Genomic DNA, 18,042 nt, shown 5'->3' with positions numbered 1-18,042 from the left:
TGCTAGAGGATATGAGGACATTCAAGGAATACCCATCCAAGCCCAGTACAGACAAGACAAAGTAGAGAGGAATGATGAAAATAAAAAAGTGTCCCATCCTTGAAGTCCAGGCATACAGAGCCTGATTAAGATTGAAGCTGGACCATAAATGAACGTGCCTGCCACTACCAGTCTATGCCACCAGAAAGGACATATTGCCACTAGGAGAGAAGCACAGGCAAGGAGATGCATCTACCTGAGACACAGGTACCCAGAACCAATGGAATCTGGGAGAGCTGAACATTGAAATCCTTCTGGGACACTGACTCCTACATCAAACTCAGATGACTGTGACCTTCCTTGAGAGGAATGTGGAAACTGACAGACCAGACACCATGAGACTCAAACCCAGGGCAGCTCCTAACCCTCACTATCCATGCCACAGATGAATCAAATCTGCTTCCAGCCATAAATGACAGGTGCTTTCGTATTTCTTGTTCTCATACATAGTGCCTGGCAGTCAACTAAGAATCACCAATGTAACACACAAATACAGCAAAAGCATAAACTATGGTCAACAAACAAAGCGTTCGAGAGAACCATACCCAGAGAAGACCAATATGATTGAAATATGTAAGAATTCAGTGGAGAAACAAATGACATTCACTACCTGATGGGAATTTGATCATAACAATGGAAAGCCCTCAGGAAGAATCTAATGCAAGACAGTGATTTAAAAAGAAAAAAAGTTCAGTGTGTCACTGGAAGACAAATGTCACACAATTTCAATTTTATGTTGAACCTATAAATGATGAACTTAAGGGAACAGAGAGCAGAATTGTGGCTATTAGGCTTCAATGTGGGTCTTTTAACAATGGGGAAAGGATTGGTTTAAGGATATAAAACTGCAGTTGGACAAGAGGCATGGACTCTCTGAAGTCCTGAGGTCTACTGAGAGCATGATAAATATAGTTGATAACAATATGCTATACTTTAAAAGTTGTGAGATAGTATATGTTAAGTGTTCTCAAAACAAAAATGATGAATATGTTTGATATAACATGTTAATTGGTTTAATTTAGCCATGCCATTGTGAACATACTGTATTCTGTATCATAATTGTGCATGACTTTATTTATGAGCTAAATAAATGAATGGAAAAAAAAGTTCATAGCTCCAGGCAGTGGTGGCGTACACCTTTAGTTCCAGCACTCGGGAGGCAGAGACAGGTGGATCTCTGTGAGTTCGAGACCAGCCTGGTCTACAAGAGTTAGTTCCAGGACAGCCTCCAAAGCCATAGAGAAACCCTGTCTCGAAAAACCAAAAAAAAAAAAAAAAAAAAAAAAAAAAAAAAAAAAGTTCATAGTGATACAGAAGTTTTTCAACAGTATCATCAGTAGACTAGACAAAAGCATGGTAAGACTCAGAACTTAAAATAGATCAGAAGAAAGTATCCAATAATTAAAACAAAAGAAGGCAGGAGGAAAAGAACGCAGTGGAATGACTGAAGTGTGGGCATCTCAAGTGGTCTAACACACGGGCCAGTCTAGTGCAAGGCATCTGAGGGTAGAGGAGAGCCAGCTGGTGTCCTGCAGGACAGCATGACTGAAAATGGCCACGAGTGGCTGCGTGTCTCACTTAGCTGAAGCTCCTAGGCTCGTGTCTCTTGAACTGGTTTGTGCTTATCTTCTACACTCTGTTATTTGAGAGAAGTAATGTGTGCTTCACCCACTCCTAATCCCCTCAACAGCCTGTCTGCCATTTGGCTTACAGAGAAAGTGACTATGGAGACTGGATGAGTAGCTGAAGTCTTAGGGAGGGATCCAGCAGGCTGCCTCTTACTTTTGGCAACCAACTTACATTTGATTTAACTAAAATGAAAGCATATGGTTCATGGCTATGAAGAGGTGGTAAATTACAGTTCATCCCTGTCCACAGTCACAGCTAAGAACAAATAGTTCACATAATTTGTACTCCTCCCTCTTCACACTTGAGCAATTTAAAAAAAAAACTGTTTAAAGAAAAGGAAAGTGTTAAATTCGATATTTATGCACAGGATGCTGTTTTGGTATTGAAAGTAGTCTCTTGTGTGGACTAGCTCTGCATTTAGTAAGGCGGGGGCTCCTCAGAACCCACGGTAGAACATTGGTTCCCAGGTGTCCCACAGCATCAGCTGTTAGCCTGGTTGGTCAGTCACTGCAGCTAATCATCCGTCTACCTACTGAAGCCAGAGCCTGGAGAGAGCTTTGCCTCTGGGGCTTGGAGCATTTGTGCACCTGTTGGATCCAGCTGCCTCATGAAAGGAAAAGGACATGTGATGAGAAGGCTGGAAGCTTGGCTTCTGACATGTCAGTGTGTGGGTTTATAACTTAGTACCACATATGACATCTTTGTTTTGCCTTTGTAAATGAACTTGACATCCTGATGTTGCATGAACTGTCTGGCTATGAAACCATGTCTTAAAGAGTAGTCCTGTCCTGCTCTGTTCAGTGGATTCATACGTGTCTGTAGGAACATTTAGGATATTTCTTTTGTGTATATCTGTCCCTGCATCACCCCACCCTTAATCACCTACAGCACACTGCCAGGCACTGTTGGCTCTCACAAGGTTTGGGATTGGGTAGAGGCTCAGCCCTTGGTGACACTGTAGCAGGCATTTGCACCTGTGTTTTTGTTGCATACTAACTCCAGGGTTTCCTGCATACCCTGATTGGCTGTGCCTAATGGGGTTTGTTTTGGTTCTGTAGCCCAGATGAGGACATTAAATTCAAATCTCCTGAGTCATTGATGTAACTTGCACTTATTAATAGCAATACAAGTAACTTGCAAAGGCCACTAGAGGGCTGGGGAGATGGCTCAGCTGTTGACACATTTGGCACTCCAGCAATAGCACCTGAGTTCAGATTGCCAGAACCCACATAAATGCTCTGGGAGCATGGTGGTCTGCTTGTGATTCCAGCCTCAGTCTCAGAAGTCAGATAAGGGACATCCCCCAGCAAGCTGCCCAGTCAGACCAGTGGTATCTATGAGCTCTGGGTTTGATTGACAGACTCTGCCTCAATGTATAAGGATGAAGAGTGATGAAGGAAGATTCCTGACATTAACCTCAGGCCTCCACACATATGTGAACACACATGCATGTACACACACACACACACACACACACACACACACACACACACACACACACGAGTCATAAAGAAGAAAGAGATGGTAGAGGCAGAATCTGAAAGGGAGGGTGAAGTACACTTTGGGATGCAGAAACACTCAAATGGACCATTTTGGAAGAAAGGCCATTTCTTCTGCCAGGATTGGGCTTTTGGAAGGCTCATGAATCAGGGAGGAGAAAAAGGGAGACTCCTGAAGACCAGAGCAGTGAGCAGAACTGTTGCTATCAATCGCAGAGGTCACAACCAAATCTTTGGGGATGACTTGTGACTGTAATCAAAAATAAACTTCACTTCTACTTATCTGATTAAAAAGAAGTGAGCTAGCTCCTGGGAGAAGGGCACCCGAAACCATGCTGGCTTTCACATGGTTATGATATAGGATTCTGTGACTTCATTAATTTAGCCACTCTCAGCCTTGGTTTGCCAAGCTGAGAATGACAGGTGTAATGGAGAGCCTCTAATGCAGCTTACCTCTAGCTTTCTGTGGTCAGAAATCCAGCATCTCCATGGATTAGGGTCCTCACACTGGCTCCAAAGAGCAGGGAAAGCCACCCCTGAGCATCAGCTGTGTTAGATGTTTCCTCCCTAGGTTGGTCAACATTGAGGCTTTCAGGGCCAATCAATACCCACCATTTAGGTGGCAATGCTGCCAAGCCAAGCACTAAATGAGCCACATCCATGCTGGCATGCTACCAGAACCATCTCCTGTGATGAGCAGAGTGTAGCCACGACCACAACCCCACTACCAGATCCCAGAAGCCCCACATGCCAGGGCTTGGAGCCTTCCAGTGTAGAGTTGATAGACCTCTGTCTACAGATCTGTGAAAGGGAACAAGACCCTCATCAGACCTGCCCCACAAACAGGAACAGCTTCAGAAAGGACTGGGACTTCCCAAACACCCCCTCATCTGACAGGTGGTTTTTTAGTTAATTTGTGCTTTGCACATTGAATACAGACCGTGGGTTTGTGTATGCCCGGTGTCTCTTACCCCTGCCCTAACTTCCCGTCCAAACTGTGGCCTGCCTTCAGGCCCTTTCTCTCCTGTTACGAGTGCTGGCTTTAGCCTATCTTTGATCTGATAATTTTATTCACAGTGTGGGATGAAAAATCCACATAGCTAGTGTTAGACCCTGCAGTAACTGTTGTGCACAACCTGTAAGAGGAAAACACGTGATGGCCAGATTCAGATGTTTTCACTAGGAAACACTTGGCAAAGGGGCCTTCCCATTAGCCCCAGCCATTCATCTGCACATGTGCAAGTGGTGGCACATGTATGTGCATGCACACACACACACACACACACACACACACACACACACACACACACACACACACACGGTAAGGAATGTCCTAACCCAGCAAGGTCTTGGCCACCCATACTCACTGGCTGCTTGCAGGCTGGGCAGGCCTGATCTAAATAGGACATAGGTGGACATCCTTGCAGCCCTCCTATTTTCCTGCCTCTTAAGTGCATTCCCAGGGGACTCTTCCCTGTGGTCATGTGCTGAGAGGCAGCACTGACCCCAGGTAGAGTCTGTGTTTTAGTGGGAAGCTGAACATGTGCTCTGACCCAAGAGAGGAGTGGGGCTTTCTGGAGCTCGGGTGCAGGGACTCTCAGGACAGGTGAGTCAGAGGCCTCACATGAAAGAGGTCAAGCCTTATCCTGATGGGCAAGAGCCTGCAGCAGCTCCAAGTCTGGAAAAACAACCCCCCCAAAAAGTGCTAAAACCAGACTGACCAAGATGGAGAGAGAGGGCAGGAGAAGAGAGCTGCTGGCCACAATGGAGGAGGCAATGAATGGAGGTCATTTGCTAACTAAACCCACTGGCTTTATGGATCCTACTTAGCCATGGAATTGAAATTCATGTCATCATGTTGTCAGAATTTTTGCAGTGCTGAGTTATTCTTTTTAAAGATATTTATTTGGGGGAGGGGGCACATGTATTCCATGTGCATATGTGGAGGTCAGAGGTTAATTTTAATGAGTACATTTTCTCCTTCCATCATATGAACCAAATTTAGATCATCATGGCAAACACCTTTACCCACCGAGCTGTCTCATAAGCCCCTAAGTAACAGGGCTTTGTTATTGTTGTTGTTTTCAATACAGGGTTTCTCTGTGTAGCCCTAGCTGTCCTGGAACATGCTCTGTAGACCAGGCTGGCCTCGAACTTACAGAGATCCGCCTGCCTCTGCCTCCTGAGTCCTGGGGTTAAAGGTGTGTGCCACCACCGCCGGACAAGCAGCAGCTTTTGATAACAGATTTTGCCAGAAAGTTTCAGGGCCTTTAAGTACACAGTCAGAGAACAGAAAGAAGGAAGCATGGACTGAGAGATTCCTCTTGAGCCGCAGTGCTGCGCTTTAGGGGCACAGTAGCAGCCTCAGGCTGGCTAGAGCTTTCACACCTTGGCGAGAGCTCTGATCTTGGAGACCAATGGTTGGCCGTGGCCTCTTTGGTGGCACCTGAAGTAACACGCTAACAAAGGGGCTGGTTTAGCTCTGGTTTTCCCATTGAGGAAAGCATGTAGTGAGGTGGGTGTTCAGTCCTCAAAGGGTCTGTTTGGAAGCTTATTTTGGTAAGTATGGGCTGGTCGTCACAGATTTTGAGCATGTGTTGGTGTGACAGGTCTACATTTTTTGGTCATTTCATGAAAGTTCACCAGGACTGAGGTACACGAAAGTTCACCAGGGCTGAGGCCATGCCAACCATCTCAGTCAAGTGTCCAGGGCTGAGGCCATGCCAACCATCTCAGTCAGGTGACATTTCTATCAATCAAGTGGTCAGCTTTCTGCCACTATGACAAAATTCCTGGGAAAAATCAATGTAAGAAAATGAAAATGTTTATTTTGGCTCATGATTTTAGTCCAAGGCTACTTGGTCTCATTGTCTGGGGCCCTGTGGTGACACGGTACATCTTGGGATGAGTTTGTGACAAAAGATGCTGCTGGGCTCTGGCAGCTTAGGAGTAAAAGACAAAAAGAGAGCTGTATTCCACTTGCCTCTTCCTTGAGACCCCAGTTCTTAAAGGTTCTGCCTCTTCAAGTGTAGTGACCCACGTTCAGGGCATCATCTGTCAGGTCCAGCCAAGATACAAGGAACAAACAAGCATAATTACTTTCTCAAAACGCAAAACATCAAGTAACCATACCCTAAACCAAATATCCTGTTGTCAAGGTGAGACATCTATTAGCTATACTTTAGGCCAGATATGCTATTTTCAAGGCAAGACTCACAATAGCCACACCTTAGGCTAAACATACTGTGGATTTAACCTTGAAAGAGCAATAATGGACTTGAACCTTAAGTCATGATGAAATGGAGCCACTTTTATGGGCCCCGACACCCAAGCCTTCAACATTTGTGCATTTGGACACATCTGTACCCCCACTGGAGCCTAAAGACTGCCTAGGACTAAAATCTCAAGTCCCCTACAGATTCTGAGAGAATGTTCCTGCATTTGATTTGTGCCCAGACTGACAATCTTGTTGTCTTTGCTCTTCCCCTTCTTGGTGTTCTGACCTTGGGGTGCCAAGACCTTCCTAGCTAGCCTTCAGCTGGTGGATCTCTGTGTCAGTTCTACCCACCCAGTGCCCCTTCAATACTGCCTTCCACTCCTCCACACACCTTAGCCAGTCCCTAGAATGGCACAGTGGGCAGTGTCACTAAACAAAACCTCCCCACCTTTCTGCTCCTCACAGAACGGGTTGAACGGCTTGCATCTAGCCTCTAAAGAAGGCCACGTGAAGATGGTGGTTGAACTACTGCACAAAGAGATCATTCTAGAAACGACAACCAAGGTAAGAAGCAGGGGTCTTGGCACTAGAAATTCCAGCCTATGGAATGCCTTTGTGCATTTTCTCAAACTGCAGTTTGGAAACCAGCCTAAACATAGCCCTGATTCCCGGGATGCTGCTCATCACATCCCATTTCTCTGAGTCCCGAGTGCCACCTGAAAACTCAGGACCCTGTTTCCAGAAATAGTCATTGGGCCTTTCTTCTGCCCTCATCACTGGATTCTGGAACCAGGACCCTTTGATGGTGGCCTCCTACTGCTTCATACAGGGACCTGGAGTTCTGCAAGCTCTAGAGTTGAGCCCCAGCTGAGATGCATCCCCCTCTGTGACCTTAGGCAAGCTATTTGGTCACTGCGAAGTCTGTTTCCTCCCCTGTAAGTAGGGATGATGACACTTATTCACAGGGTTGGTGTGACAATTAACTGAGTCCTGTATATAAAGTACCTGGCCTTAGAATTAGATGAGAAATAGTAATGGTAAAGGTATTGTCACTGAAGAAAGCCCAGTCCTTCTGATTTGTCCTTCTCTAGATAATCTTCCTGTTCAGCCCATAGTCTATTTTCTCCCTGATTGGTTACCTGGGGAGGCACTCCCTTTTATCAGGAAGTGTTTGGCGTAGAAGCATCAATTCATGTAGATTGCAAAAATAATATTTTTTTGGCATTGCTAGTAGTGGAACCCTGGTCTTCATGCATGGTAAACATGCAGTCTACCACTGACCTACACCTAAGCCCTAAAACCTTTATTTCTAACTCGTTTATTAAAATAATCTCCTTTTACCATCCCCTGCGGCCCCTGTCCCCAGCTGCATCTCCCCACATTGCCTGTCTCTTTGCTGTAACCTCTCCTTTCCCATCGGATACCTGTTAAATGGGGTCCCGAGCACAGCCTCAATTTAAGCTCCCTGCAGCAAGCATTTTGCCAGCCCTCAAGCAGACAGAGCAGCTGAGCAATATGTAGAGAACAGATATAATTTGTAGGAAGTGAACTTCCAAAATATTATGAAGGTAGAATCCTTTCCCATGGTAAAATTTGCTAATTTTCATGTCATTCCCCTCTCACTCATCAGTGCAGTGAGTGGAGTTGCGCTTTGGGGCCGCATCTGCTTCCAGCCCCTTGATAGAGATCAACTGTTTTACCTGTTCTTCCCAGGGACCAAGGTGTGGCTACTGACTTCCTATGTACCCAACCACAAATCTGTAGCCTCTCTTCCCTGGCATTTCCCCAGAGCTGAATAAATGGCACTTTTTCCAAATCTTCCCCTTTGTTTTTTATTTTGTGATGAATACTTACTTGGTAGATTTTATTTATAGACATTTCTAAGCCAGCGAAGTTTTAGAAGGCCACAGAGGAAGAGGGGTTACAAAGGTGAAAGTCAAACCTTAGCCTAGGGAAGACTACAGACAGATTGTGAAACTGTCATGGGTCTCCGGGGCTTAGGAAAGAATAGAAATAAAGACAAAGTAAGAAACTGAAACCTGCCCTAGTTCCTAGCTGGGCTCATGACTGGAAAAGTCAAAGATGAACACCCTGGCTCCTTGCCTTCCTATCCAACCTAGAAACTAGAGCCCAGATTCAGGGTGGGTAAGGGACAAGTAGACCCTCACATCACTCCAAAAAATTAACACAGTGCAGACACAACCCTCCTCTTTGTGTAGGTTCTATGGCTTCTTAAACATGAAGAAATTGGGTGTTTGTAAATGAAGATAGAATTAAAACATCTGCTTCTTTGTTAACACAGAGGACCACACCCCTATCCTGAGACTGCCCCACAGGTCCAGGGGCCTTCTTGAGGCTTGCAGTAGGTGTGTGAGTGTGTGTGTGTGTGTGTGTGTGTGTGTGTGTGTGTGAGAGAGAGAGAGAGAGAGAGAGAGAGAGAGAGAGAGAGAGAGAGAGACTGTATATGTGATATATCTGTGTGTGAGGTGTATGTGTCTTTGTGTGTGAGAGAGATGTGTTTGTGTCTATGTGTGCATGAGGTTTATGTGTTTGTGTCTCTCTCTTTGTGTGAGGTGTATGTATTTCTCTCTCTCTCTCTCTCTCTCTGTGTGTGTGTGTGTGTGTGTGTTTGTGTGTGTGTGTGTGTGTGTGTCTGTGTGTGTGTGTGTGTGTGTGTGAGAGAGAGAGAGAGAGAGAGAGAGAGAGAGGTGTCAGAGTGAAGAGGACAGGACATTGTTCCCTGTGCTTTTATTAGTCTTTCAGGGTCAGTGACAGGCTGGGTATAGACACATGTTTCTGCCTTGGGGCTTCCCAGCTAGTACCTTCGCTTTCTTCTGGGTGACAATCTCTTGAGCAGGCTGAGGAAAACCTCCTCTGTCCCTTGCCTCTGTGTTTCAGAAGGGGAATACTGCTCTGCATATCGCTGCCCTTGCTGGTCAGGATGAGGTGGTCCGGGAACTGGTCAACTATGGAGCCAATGTCAATGCCCAGTCTCAGGTAATGGCTCCCTGGCTCCTTGGACAGGGAGTCTTTCCTCACTTACACTGTTGTTTTATGCTACGTAGAAGACACATTAGCTGCTGTGTACTACACACACACACAAACACAAACACACACACACACACACACACACACACACACACACACACACACACACACACACTCACACTGTAGCTAGGAGTAGATTCATTACTTCCATGTCTTCAAGGAGTGATACAGGAATTCTGTGTTAATTTTCCAAGGCTAGCCTACACGTCTTTAGCATGGAAAGTTGGTCATTGTGGACTCCATCTTGGTTCAGTAGACCAGTGAAATCACATATTATGCATGGATCTTGTAAGGCTTGGTTGGTTGGTGTAAAAAGAAAATAAAAGCAGAGAGGGTTGGAGAGGTGGATCAGCAGTTAAGGTCTTGTACTGCTCTTGCAGATTATCCAAGTTTAGTTCCCAGCACAACACATTAGGTGACTCACAACCACCTGTAACTCTAGCTTCAGGGATCTGACACCCTGGCCTTTCCATTCATGTGCACACACCCACAATCTCGGATATACACATATGCATATGCATACACATACACATAATTAAAAGCAAAATAACTTCTTAAGTAGAGGAGGATGTTTGATCTAGGGACTCACTCAAAAGATGCAGGGCAAAACATTCAATGGAGTCATCGCTCCCTCTTGGCCTTTGGGGATAATTTCCAGAGGTAGTGGTTTGTCTCCAGGGCAAAGTGAGGATATGAAGAGAGAGCCCTCCCTCAAGTGGGAGGGTTTACAGCTGTCTTTATGTCTCTCCCACTGTTTCTTCCTTGGGTTTGCAGAAAGGCTTTACTCCCCTGTACATGGCGGCCCAGGAGAATCACTTGGAGGTGGTGAAGTTTTTACTGGAGAATGGAGCCAATCAGAACGTAGCCACAGAAGTAAGTTCCTTTGGGAAATGTGTCCTGTGCTGGAAGTGTCTTGGGTACATGAAATGATAATGGCATACAGTCAGACTGCAAACAGGTGATGCCCATCCAGACCTCCTTGGCACACAGACAACAAACACGTAGTACTCACAGTCAGATACCCTCATAGCACACATTCAAACTGCAAACAGGACAGACCCAGTCAGACTCTCATAGCATACAGGCAGACCTTACCTCAAGCACAAGGTAGAGGAAAACTAAGCGCAAAAGGAAGAAGAATGCAGATACTGCGGGAGAACAGGGCAAGAAAGTGGGGGCAAAGAGAAGGCTTCGGGAAGGAGGCGGCACTTGAGCCAAGCTTGGAGGATGCAAAGGGCTTTGAAATCCCATCTTTGCTCTCGCAACCAGGATGGCTTCACTCCACTGGCTGTGGCTCTACAGCAGGGTCACGAGAACGTGGTGGCTCACCTCATCAACTATGGAACGAAGGGGAAAGTGCGCCTCCCCGCCCTACACATTGCAGCCCGCAATGATGACACACGAACAGCTGCAGTGCTCCTGCAGAACGACCCCAACCCAGACGTGCTCTCCAAGGTGAGGGAAGCCAGTATGGACATGTGCACCAAGGAGGGCAAGCCGGGCCACTGGAGGCACCTGTAGTTCCCAGTGTTTTTCCAAGACCAGAGCTGATGGGAATGAACTAGCTGTACCTTTTAGCACTCAGTAGCGATATAGAAGCACTGGAGATCCCTCAGATCCTGAGGGGGTACTGAGTTTGTTCTGGCTACTTGGGGCATCCAGAACAGCACCCAGGAAGGCAGGGTAGGCCTCCATCCAGAATGAAGCTGCACCTCAGAGGGAACTCTGGGCTATTATCCTCTTCTTACCCTGTGCCCTTGCTGACTGAGGTCATCATGTTCAGTTGCAGAAGAGCAGGAAAGCATAAAGTGGGATCCCTGGAGATGTGACAGTTAAAGAGTTACTAACCACTGCTCATCCAGTCAGGCTGCTGGCTGCCCCTCAATCAGCTAGTTTGCTTGACTGGTTCACACCGTGCCCCCCTCCACATATTTATTCTACCACATGCCTGTCCCTGGAGTTTGTTTGGATGTGTTCTAAGGATATGGAGCAGGGTAACTGACTGGTGAACCCTCTGGCCAGATAGCTGAGTCATGCACCCTGTTAGGGGGCTGGCAGTCATGAACTCCACAGCCCTTTGCTAATGACTAAAATTTCTTCATGAGAGGTGATCTCAGTTTATAGTTTGCCTTGGCCATAAGGCAAAGATGAGAAGTCACTCTGAGGTGGCTTGCTTCAGCTTTGGCTATAGCTTGCCATGGGGGCATCTCTCCACCCCTTCCATAGATTTTGGCACTGGCCAGAGCCTGCTTTACGGTCTGGCTTTGTGGCCCTGTTAACATGTGTAGAAACCCTGGGCTGGTTCGGGATAGAGGTGCTGGTATGTGATGAGTGATTCTCCCCCTCTGTTGTGCCAGACGGGATTCACACCCCTCCACATCGCAGCTCATTATGAGAATCTCAACGTGGCCCAGCTGCTCCTCAACAGGGGGGCCAGCGTCAACTTCACACCTCAGGTAACCTCACTGGAGTCTCTGCACTCAGTTCAGAGTTTGGGGTGCCTCTACCTCTCACACATACCCTCTCTAGCACCTTGGAATCTACCCATGTCTCAGAAATGCCTATGGGGTCAGAGCCCCACTGACTAAAACCTCCTGCTAGGAAATTACTCATCATCTGTCTCTCAGTTCCCACCAGCATTGTCTGGAGGGAATTCAAAACTCCATGTGCCTGCTCTTCCTTCAGGCGAGCACAGGAGGCAGGGGACACAACGATTGCAAATGACTGGCTTTCTCCCCTTCTGCAGCATTACTCTGGGGGATGTGGGCTTGGCCAGCTTAGTGCAATTAACCACAGTACCGTCAGGTCCTCACAGGTCCTGCCTCTTCCTTAGGTGAGATGTGCTTCCACAGTTAAAGTGGCTGCTTGTTTTACGGCAGTCAGGAGAATGGGGCAGGGGCTAGGGAGTGGTGTGCACACTGCCACCATCCAAAGAAGACCTGATCTGATGGTCCCCTGTTTCTTCCTCCAGAATGGCATCACACCACTGCACATCGCCTCCCGCAGGGGGAATGTCATCATGGTGAGGCTCCTGCTGGACCGAGGGGCTCAGATAGAAACAAGGACCAAGGTAGGTGTCAGCAGCCTTCAGGGTCAGGATGGGGTGAGTTCTGCCCTTGAGTCTGTCTGGGGACAGGCTCTCAATGTGCCACCTGACTCCCTGAGTAGCTGGGTTCAGCAAGAGACGATGACAAAACTGAGCTGTAGGCAAGCTGGTCTGAAGGCAGTATCGGAACTTCCATATCTGGGAAAGATACTGCAGATAGACTTGTGCACCTAGCCACTGATGGCTGTCTTTGGGCTTTCTGTTTTTCACTGTCTTATAAAGGATGAATTGACACCGCTCCACTGTGCAGCTCGAAACGGACACGTGAGAATCTCAGAGATCCTGCTGGACCATGGGGCACCCATCCAAGCCAAAACAAAGGTGTGTGCTTCTTCCTGGGTTTGCCATCTTGCAGGCCACACACCAAGTCAGGTAGACTTATCTTGTTGTTGTGAAAACAATCCTTATAAATGTGACTCTAATGGTGGCTCACAGTTTTAGGGGACATGGTCCCTCATGGTGGTGAAGGCATGGCTGCATGAGTGGACGGTCACACTGCACCTACTGCCAGGAAAAAAACACTGGCGCTTAGCTGGCTTTCTCCTTTGTGTTCAGTCTGGGGCCCCAGTCCAATGGATGGTGTCACCCACATCTAGGGTGGGCAGTATGGGGCCCCAGTCCAATAGATGGTGTCACTCACATCCAGGGTAGGCAGAATGGAGCCCCAGTCCAATAGATGGTGTCACCCACATCCAGGGTGGGCAGAATGGGGCCCCAGTCCAATAGATGGTGTCACCCACATCCAGGGTGGGCTATCCCTCTTCAGTTAAATCTCTCTGGAAACAGTCCCATAAGCATGCTGGTATATTTCTGACAAGTTGACAGTCCTGGAGATTAATCATCACAGCTCCACCCTCTGTCAGCCTGACACCCAGGCACATCACACAGTGACAGTAGCATTCCATCTCAGCTCCTAAATTCCCATTTACATCTCATGATGCAAAATGCATTTAATCCATCTCTAAATATCCTTATAGTCTTTAATAGTCCCAGCACCATACAGAGTGCAGAGTCCTGAGCTACAGAGATGGCACTGTGGTTAAGTGAGCTTTTTGCTCTCCTGGGGGACCCACGTTCAGTTCCCAGCACCCATAACAGGCATCTCACAACTGTCTGTAACTAACATGCACATAGCCGTGCACACACAGCCACACACACATAAACACACACATACACACTCGTATAATTTTATCTTAAATAATTATTTTTATTTAAATGTATATATGTTTGCCTGGATGTATGTGTGTGTGTGTGTACCACATGCATGCCTGGTGCCCGCAGAGACCAGAAGAGGTTGTCAGATCCTCTGGAACTACAATCACCAATGGTTGTGAGCCACCATGTAGGTCCTAGACATCAAAATGCTTTTAACCACTGAGCTGTTTCTCCAGACCCTAAAACATTTTTTTAAGGGAGTGCAAAGTCCCAAGTCTCTTCTGAGACTCAAGACTGTCTCTTAACTGTGACCCCTGCACAGTCATAGCAAGTTCACTTCCACTATGCCATGGCACAAAGTAAACATCTCCTTCCAGAAGCAAAGAAAGATCAGACTATGCAAAGACTAGAACCCAAATCCTATAGCTCTGTGTCCAACATCTGGCCTCATGTTGAGATTATGTGTCCTTGTCCCTCCAGCTCCACTGCCTACAGTACCCATAGACCCTCTCTTGAGACTGCACTACTCAGTGCTTGCAGCTTTTCCTCAGAGAACATCCACATTGCAACTAGCTCTTCATCTTCACGACTTCATGCAATGGCCTCTCAGGGCCTCCTTGCAGAGACTCTGACCTTGCCTCACATTGTTTGGACTAAGTGTTCTCTAGAACTGTGGCACAAGACTCCATAACCCCACCCCCATCTTGCATCTTTTGTGTCTATAAAGCTATCACATGGACAGCACTGCCCAGACCTGTTGCTAGCTGGGACAGAGCCCAGACCCCCTGGAGCACAGTTGCTTTGGCCTCAGAGTGCCTTTCAGGATTCTCCCTAGACAGTTGTGACTAGGGAACCCCAATTCAGTGACTCTCTCCTTACAAGTGAATTTGCATTTCCAAAGGTGGAGTTTTCAGTGTACTCTTGTCCTGGGGGCATCTTCCTGTTGTCTTAGAGCGGAGAAAGAAGGGTTTTTTGTTTTTGTTTTTGTTTTTTTCCATTTTAATGATTTAATAGTTACAGCTGCTTTTTCTCCACCACCTTGTCTACAACTTTAAATTTACTCATGAACCTTTCCCCATTTTTGTATCTTCATGTCTTTCTCTTCTTCAGTGTTGTTCTCTCTCTCACTGTAGACCCCACTAAGTAACCATGACAACACCTGAATGCTAAGCTGAACCCTAATTTTGAGAATTCTTCCACCCAACAAATTCATCTATGATTTTATAGTCAGCCTCACCCAACTTCTCAGGACACGGTAGAAAGAAGCCAGATTCTTTGGCGGAATATAACGTGAAAGCCAGCTTGTTCCTCTCTGAAACCCATGAGCTGGGCCACCACTACCTGCATTCAGACCTCTCAGCATTTTGGCCTCCCAAACTCTCACAAGCAGGGTACATTAGGCTCCTTTGATAATGTCCTGGGACTTCTCTAGCCTGAAGCACCAAAATCTACTACATTTCTCTTGCAAAGCAGTTCCTTCAAAGGCCTAGGAATTCTGTGTCAGGTTTAGCACAGAAACTGTGTGCTTCGTAGCACCACTTTTTCTGTACTAGTTACTTTTCTTGTTGCCAGGACAGAATATATAACAAGTTCAGGAAGGGAGAGTCTAGGGTGGCTCACAGTTTGAATTTAAGTCCATCATGGCAGGAAGGCCTGGCAGCAGGAGCATGAGGCAGCTGGTCATGTGGCATCCAAGTAAGAAACAGAGAGGAGAATGCTGGCGCTCAGCTCCCTTTCTCCTTTTGTAGTCAGTCCTGGACCTCAGCCCACGGATGCTGCCTCCCATATTCAGGTCTTTCCTTCTCACATAAACCCTTCAGCTAACACCCTCAAATATACCAGGGTGTTTCCATAGTGATCATAAATCCAAACACATTGGCAATGGATATGAATCGTCACACACACACACAGGATAACATTTCTGTAAAATCAGAGATGTTGATTCTCAGTATGATGGTACTAGTGACATCTATTGCAGTACCTGCCATACTGGAGGCTTCTTATCTAGGTCAGCAGTCAGCAAACTTTTTATCTAAAAGCCCAGGTAAGCAAATATGTTTTGCCTTTGCAGACAGTTTCGTTGCTGTAATTAAACTGCCAACAGGGCAGAAAAATATCCACAGACAATAGGCAAACGAGTGGCCGTGTTTCAATAGAATACTGTTTATGGGCTGGGGAGATGGCTCTGTAGTTAGGAACACTTGCTGTTCTAGTAAAAGATCCAAGATCAGTTCCCAGCACCCATATCAGTTGTCTTACAATCTCCTGTAATCAACAGCTCCAGTGAATCTAACACCCCCTTCTGGCCTCTGTGGGCACCAGCATGCATTTGTGCATACACACACAGACACACATGTACACATAATAAAAATTATAGGAAATATTAAAAGAGTATTTACAAACCTGAATGGCATGTGTTAGATTTGTCCCGCAGCTTCAGTTTGCCTGTTTCTGCTCTAAACCAGCCCTTATTTCTTCCATCCTAGTTCCTAAAAGGACAAGAGCTAAGCCTTTAAGAAGTTCTCAGAGCCTAGGACAGAGAGGAGAGATATTTAAAAATATTTAAAAACATTCCAGTCAAGCTCCAGGAGAAGCAGGAAAAAAGCTCATCTCTAGGTTCTAGTGTGTGGACACAAGTCTTCCAGGAAAAACAAAAGCTGTTGGCTACATCAGGCTTCCTCCATTCCCATCTGATTTCGAAATCATCTAAAGCAAAAACCAGGCCCATTTACAACCACAGACATGTGTCTGATAGGGACAAAGGAGAAAAGGATTTAGAACCATGATCTAGAGCTGGAGAAGACAGCTCGGTGGTTAGGAGCACTTGCTGTGCAAGCACCTGATTTGGGGCCTCACTGCCCATGTAAAAAAGCCAAATGTAACTATGTATGCACCTTAATCCTAGGGCTGTGGGGAGCAGAAACAGGGTCACCCGGGCCTGATAGCCTCCTGGTTGGGTCCCGGTTCGATAAGAGACCCTGTCTCAAGGGACTAAGGCAGAGAACGATAGAGCAAGACATCCAAAATCCTCCTCTGGCCTCTGAGCACATGCAAAGGCCATGCACATGTTATAACACATGAACACACACACACACAAATACACATACCAAAATGAAACAAAATATGTCCAAGCTAGTGAGATAGCTCAGTGGGTAAGGGTTCTTGCCACCATGACTTACATACAGCCTGAGTGCAATCACCAGGACTCACATGGTAGAAAGGGAAACTGACCCCAGCAAGTTGTTCTTTGACACACATACACCATGATACAGACATGCCTTCCTACCACCCCACAAACATACACAATAAATAAAATGGAAATTTTTCAATTAAAAATTTTAAAGAGGTATGAAGCCTGTTCTGTTGTCCTTTATCCATTCAAAGTCACATTAATTAAGGCCCACCACACATGTTGCATGCATTTGTTGGGCCCTGTGAGCATTTGGGAAGAATGGGGGAGAGTTTGTAATTAAGAGAAAAGGCATGCCCAAGACGGCAACTGCAAATTAGCTGATTTGGCAAAGGTGAAAATAAGGCCAGTGTGAGCGAACAGTACAGATAAGCAAAGCCTGAGGAAGTCCAGGGAGGTCGGGAAGCCTTCCTGGAAGATGTGGGGCTGGCTGGAAAGGCCTGAGGATTCATCCAGGTGGGAGAGAACATTTCATCAGAGCCATGCTCATTTGGGATCCACACTGAAGAATGGTGTACACAAGGAGGAAGTGGCATTGCTGTCACTGCCCTGAGTCCATGCTCTGTCCTCAGAAGCTCTGTCATTGCTTTATTCCTTCCTCCAGAATGGCTTGTCCCCAATTCACATGGCGGCTCAGGGAGACCATCTCGACTGTGTCCGACTTCTATTGCAATACAATGCAGAGATAGATGACATCACCTTGGATCACCTGACTCCTCTCCATGTGGCAGCCCACTGTGGTCACCACAGGGTGGCTAAGGTTCTTTTGGATAAAGGGGCCAAGCCAAACTCCAGAGCTCTGGTGAGAGGAGGAGTCTACTGTAGGAGTGCTGCTAGGAGGAGGGAATGCCGAGGCTGTGTGTGTGTGTGTGTGTGTGTAGAGCTGCATGGGTGCCACTAGGGGCAGCATCATAGACAAGTGTACATGCAGTGTGTGTGTGTCTGTGTGTGTGTCTGTGTGTCTGTGTGTCTGTGTGTCTGTGTGATTCACACATACAGATGTGTGAGTTTCTATACTGTAATCCATATCCTGAGGGTGTGGCCTCCTGCCCTTGTGATCAAATCTTCTGCAACAGGCTGAGGTCCACTGTGGTTTAACCCAGGAGATCTGATGATGGAAGTGGTGTTTATGGTGTGCATGTGGGTTCTGGGGCCCCAG

At 46.7% G+C, this 18,042-nt stretch overlaps 1 protein-coding gene across 1 annotated transcript in view; it reads left to right on the top strand.

Annotated features, from left to right (window-relative positions):
- Positions 1-18,042, top strand: part of Ank1 (ankyrin 1) — an 83,928-nt gene that overhangs the window by 12,336 nt on the left and 53,550 nt on the right. The window contains exons 2-9 of the mRNA XM_035452876.1: positions 6,850-6,948; positions 9,283-9,381; positions 10,207-10,305; positions 10,702-10,887; positions 11,790-11,888; positions 12,404-12,502; positions 12,761-12,859; positions 17,488-17,685. Coding sequence (XP_035308767.1) covers positions 6,898-6,948; positions 9,283-9,381; positions 10,207-10,305; positions 10,702-10,887; positions 11,790-11,888; positions 12,404-12,502; positions 12,761-12,859; positions 17,488-17,685 — 930 coding nt within the window. The 5' untranslated portion in view covers positions 6,850-6,897. The remainder of the gene's footprint in view (positions 1-6,849; positions 6,949-9,282; positions 9,382-10,206; positions 10,306-10,701; positions 10,888-11,789; positions 11,889-12,403; positions 12,503-12,760; positions 12,860-17,487; positions 17,686-18,042) is intronic.

The sequence above is a fragment of the Cricetulus griseus genome, assembly GCF_003668045.3.
Source record: "Cricetulus griseus strain 17A/GY chromosome 1 unlocalized genomic scaffold, alternate assembly CriGri-PICRH-1.0 chr1_1, whole genome shotgun sequence".
NCBI classification, from domain to species: domain Eukaryota; kingdom Metazoa; phylum Chordata; class Mammalia; order Rodentia; family Cricetidae; genus Cricetulus; species Cricetulus griseus.
Note: the sequence above shows the minus strand (reverse complement) of the source record. Positions and strands in the feature narration are given on the sequence as shown.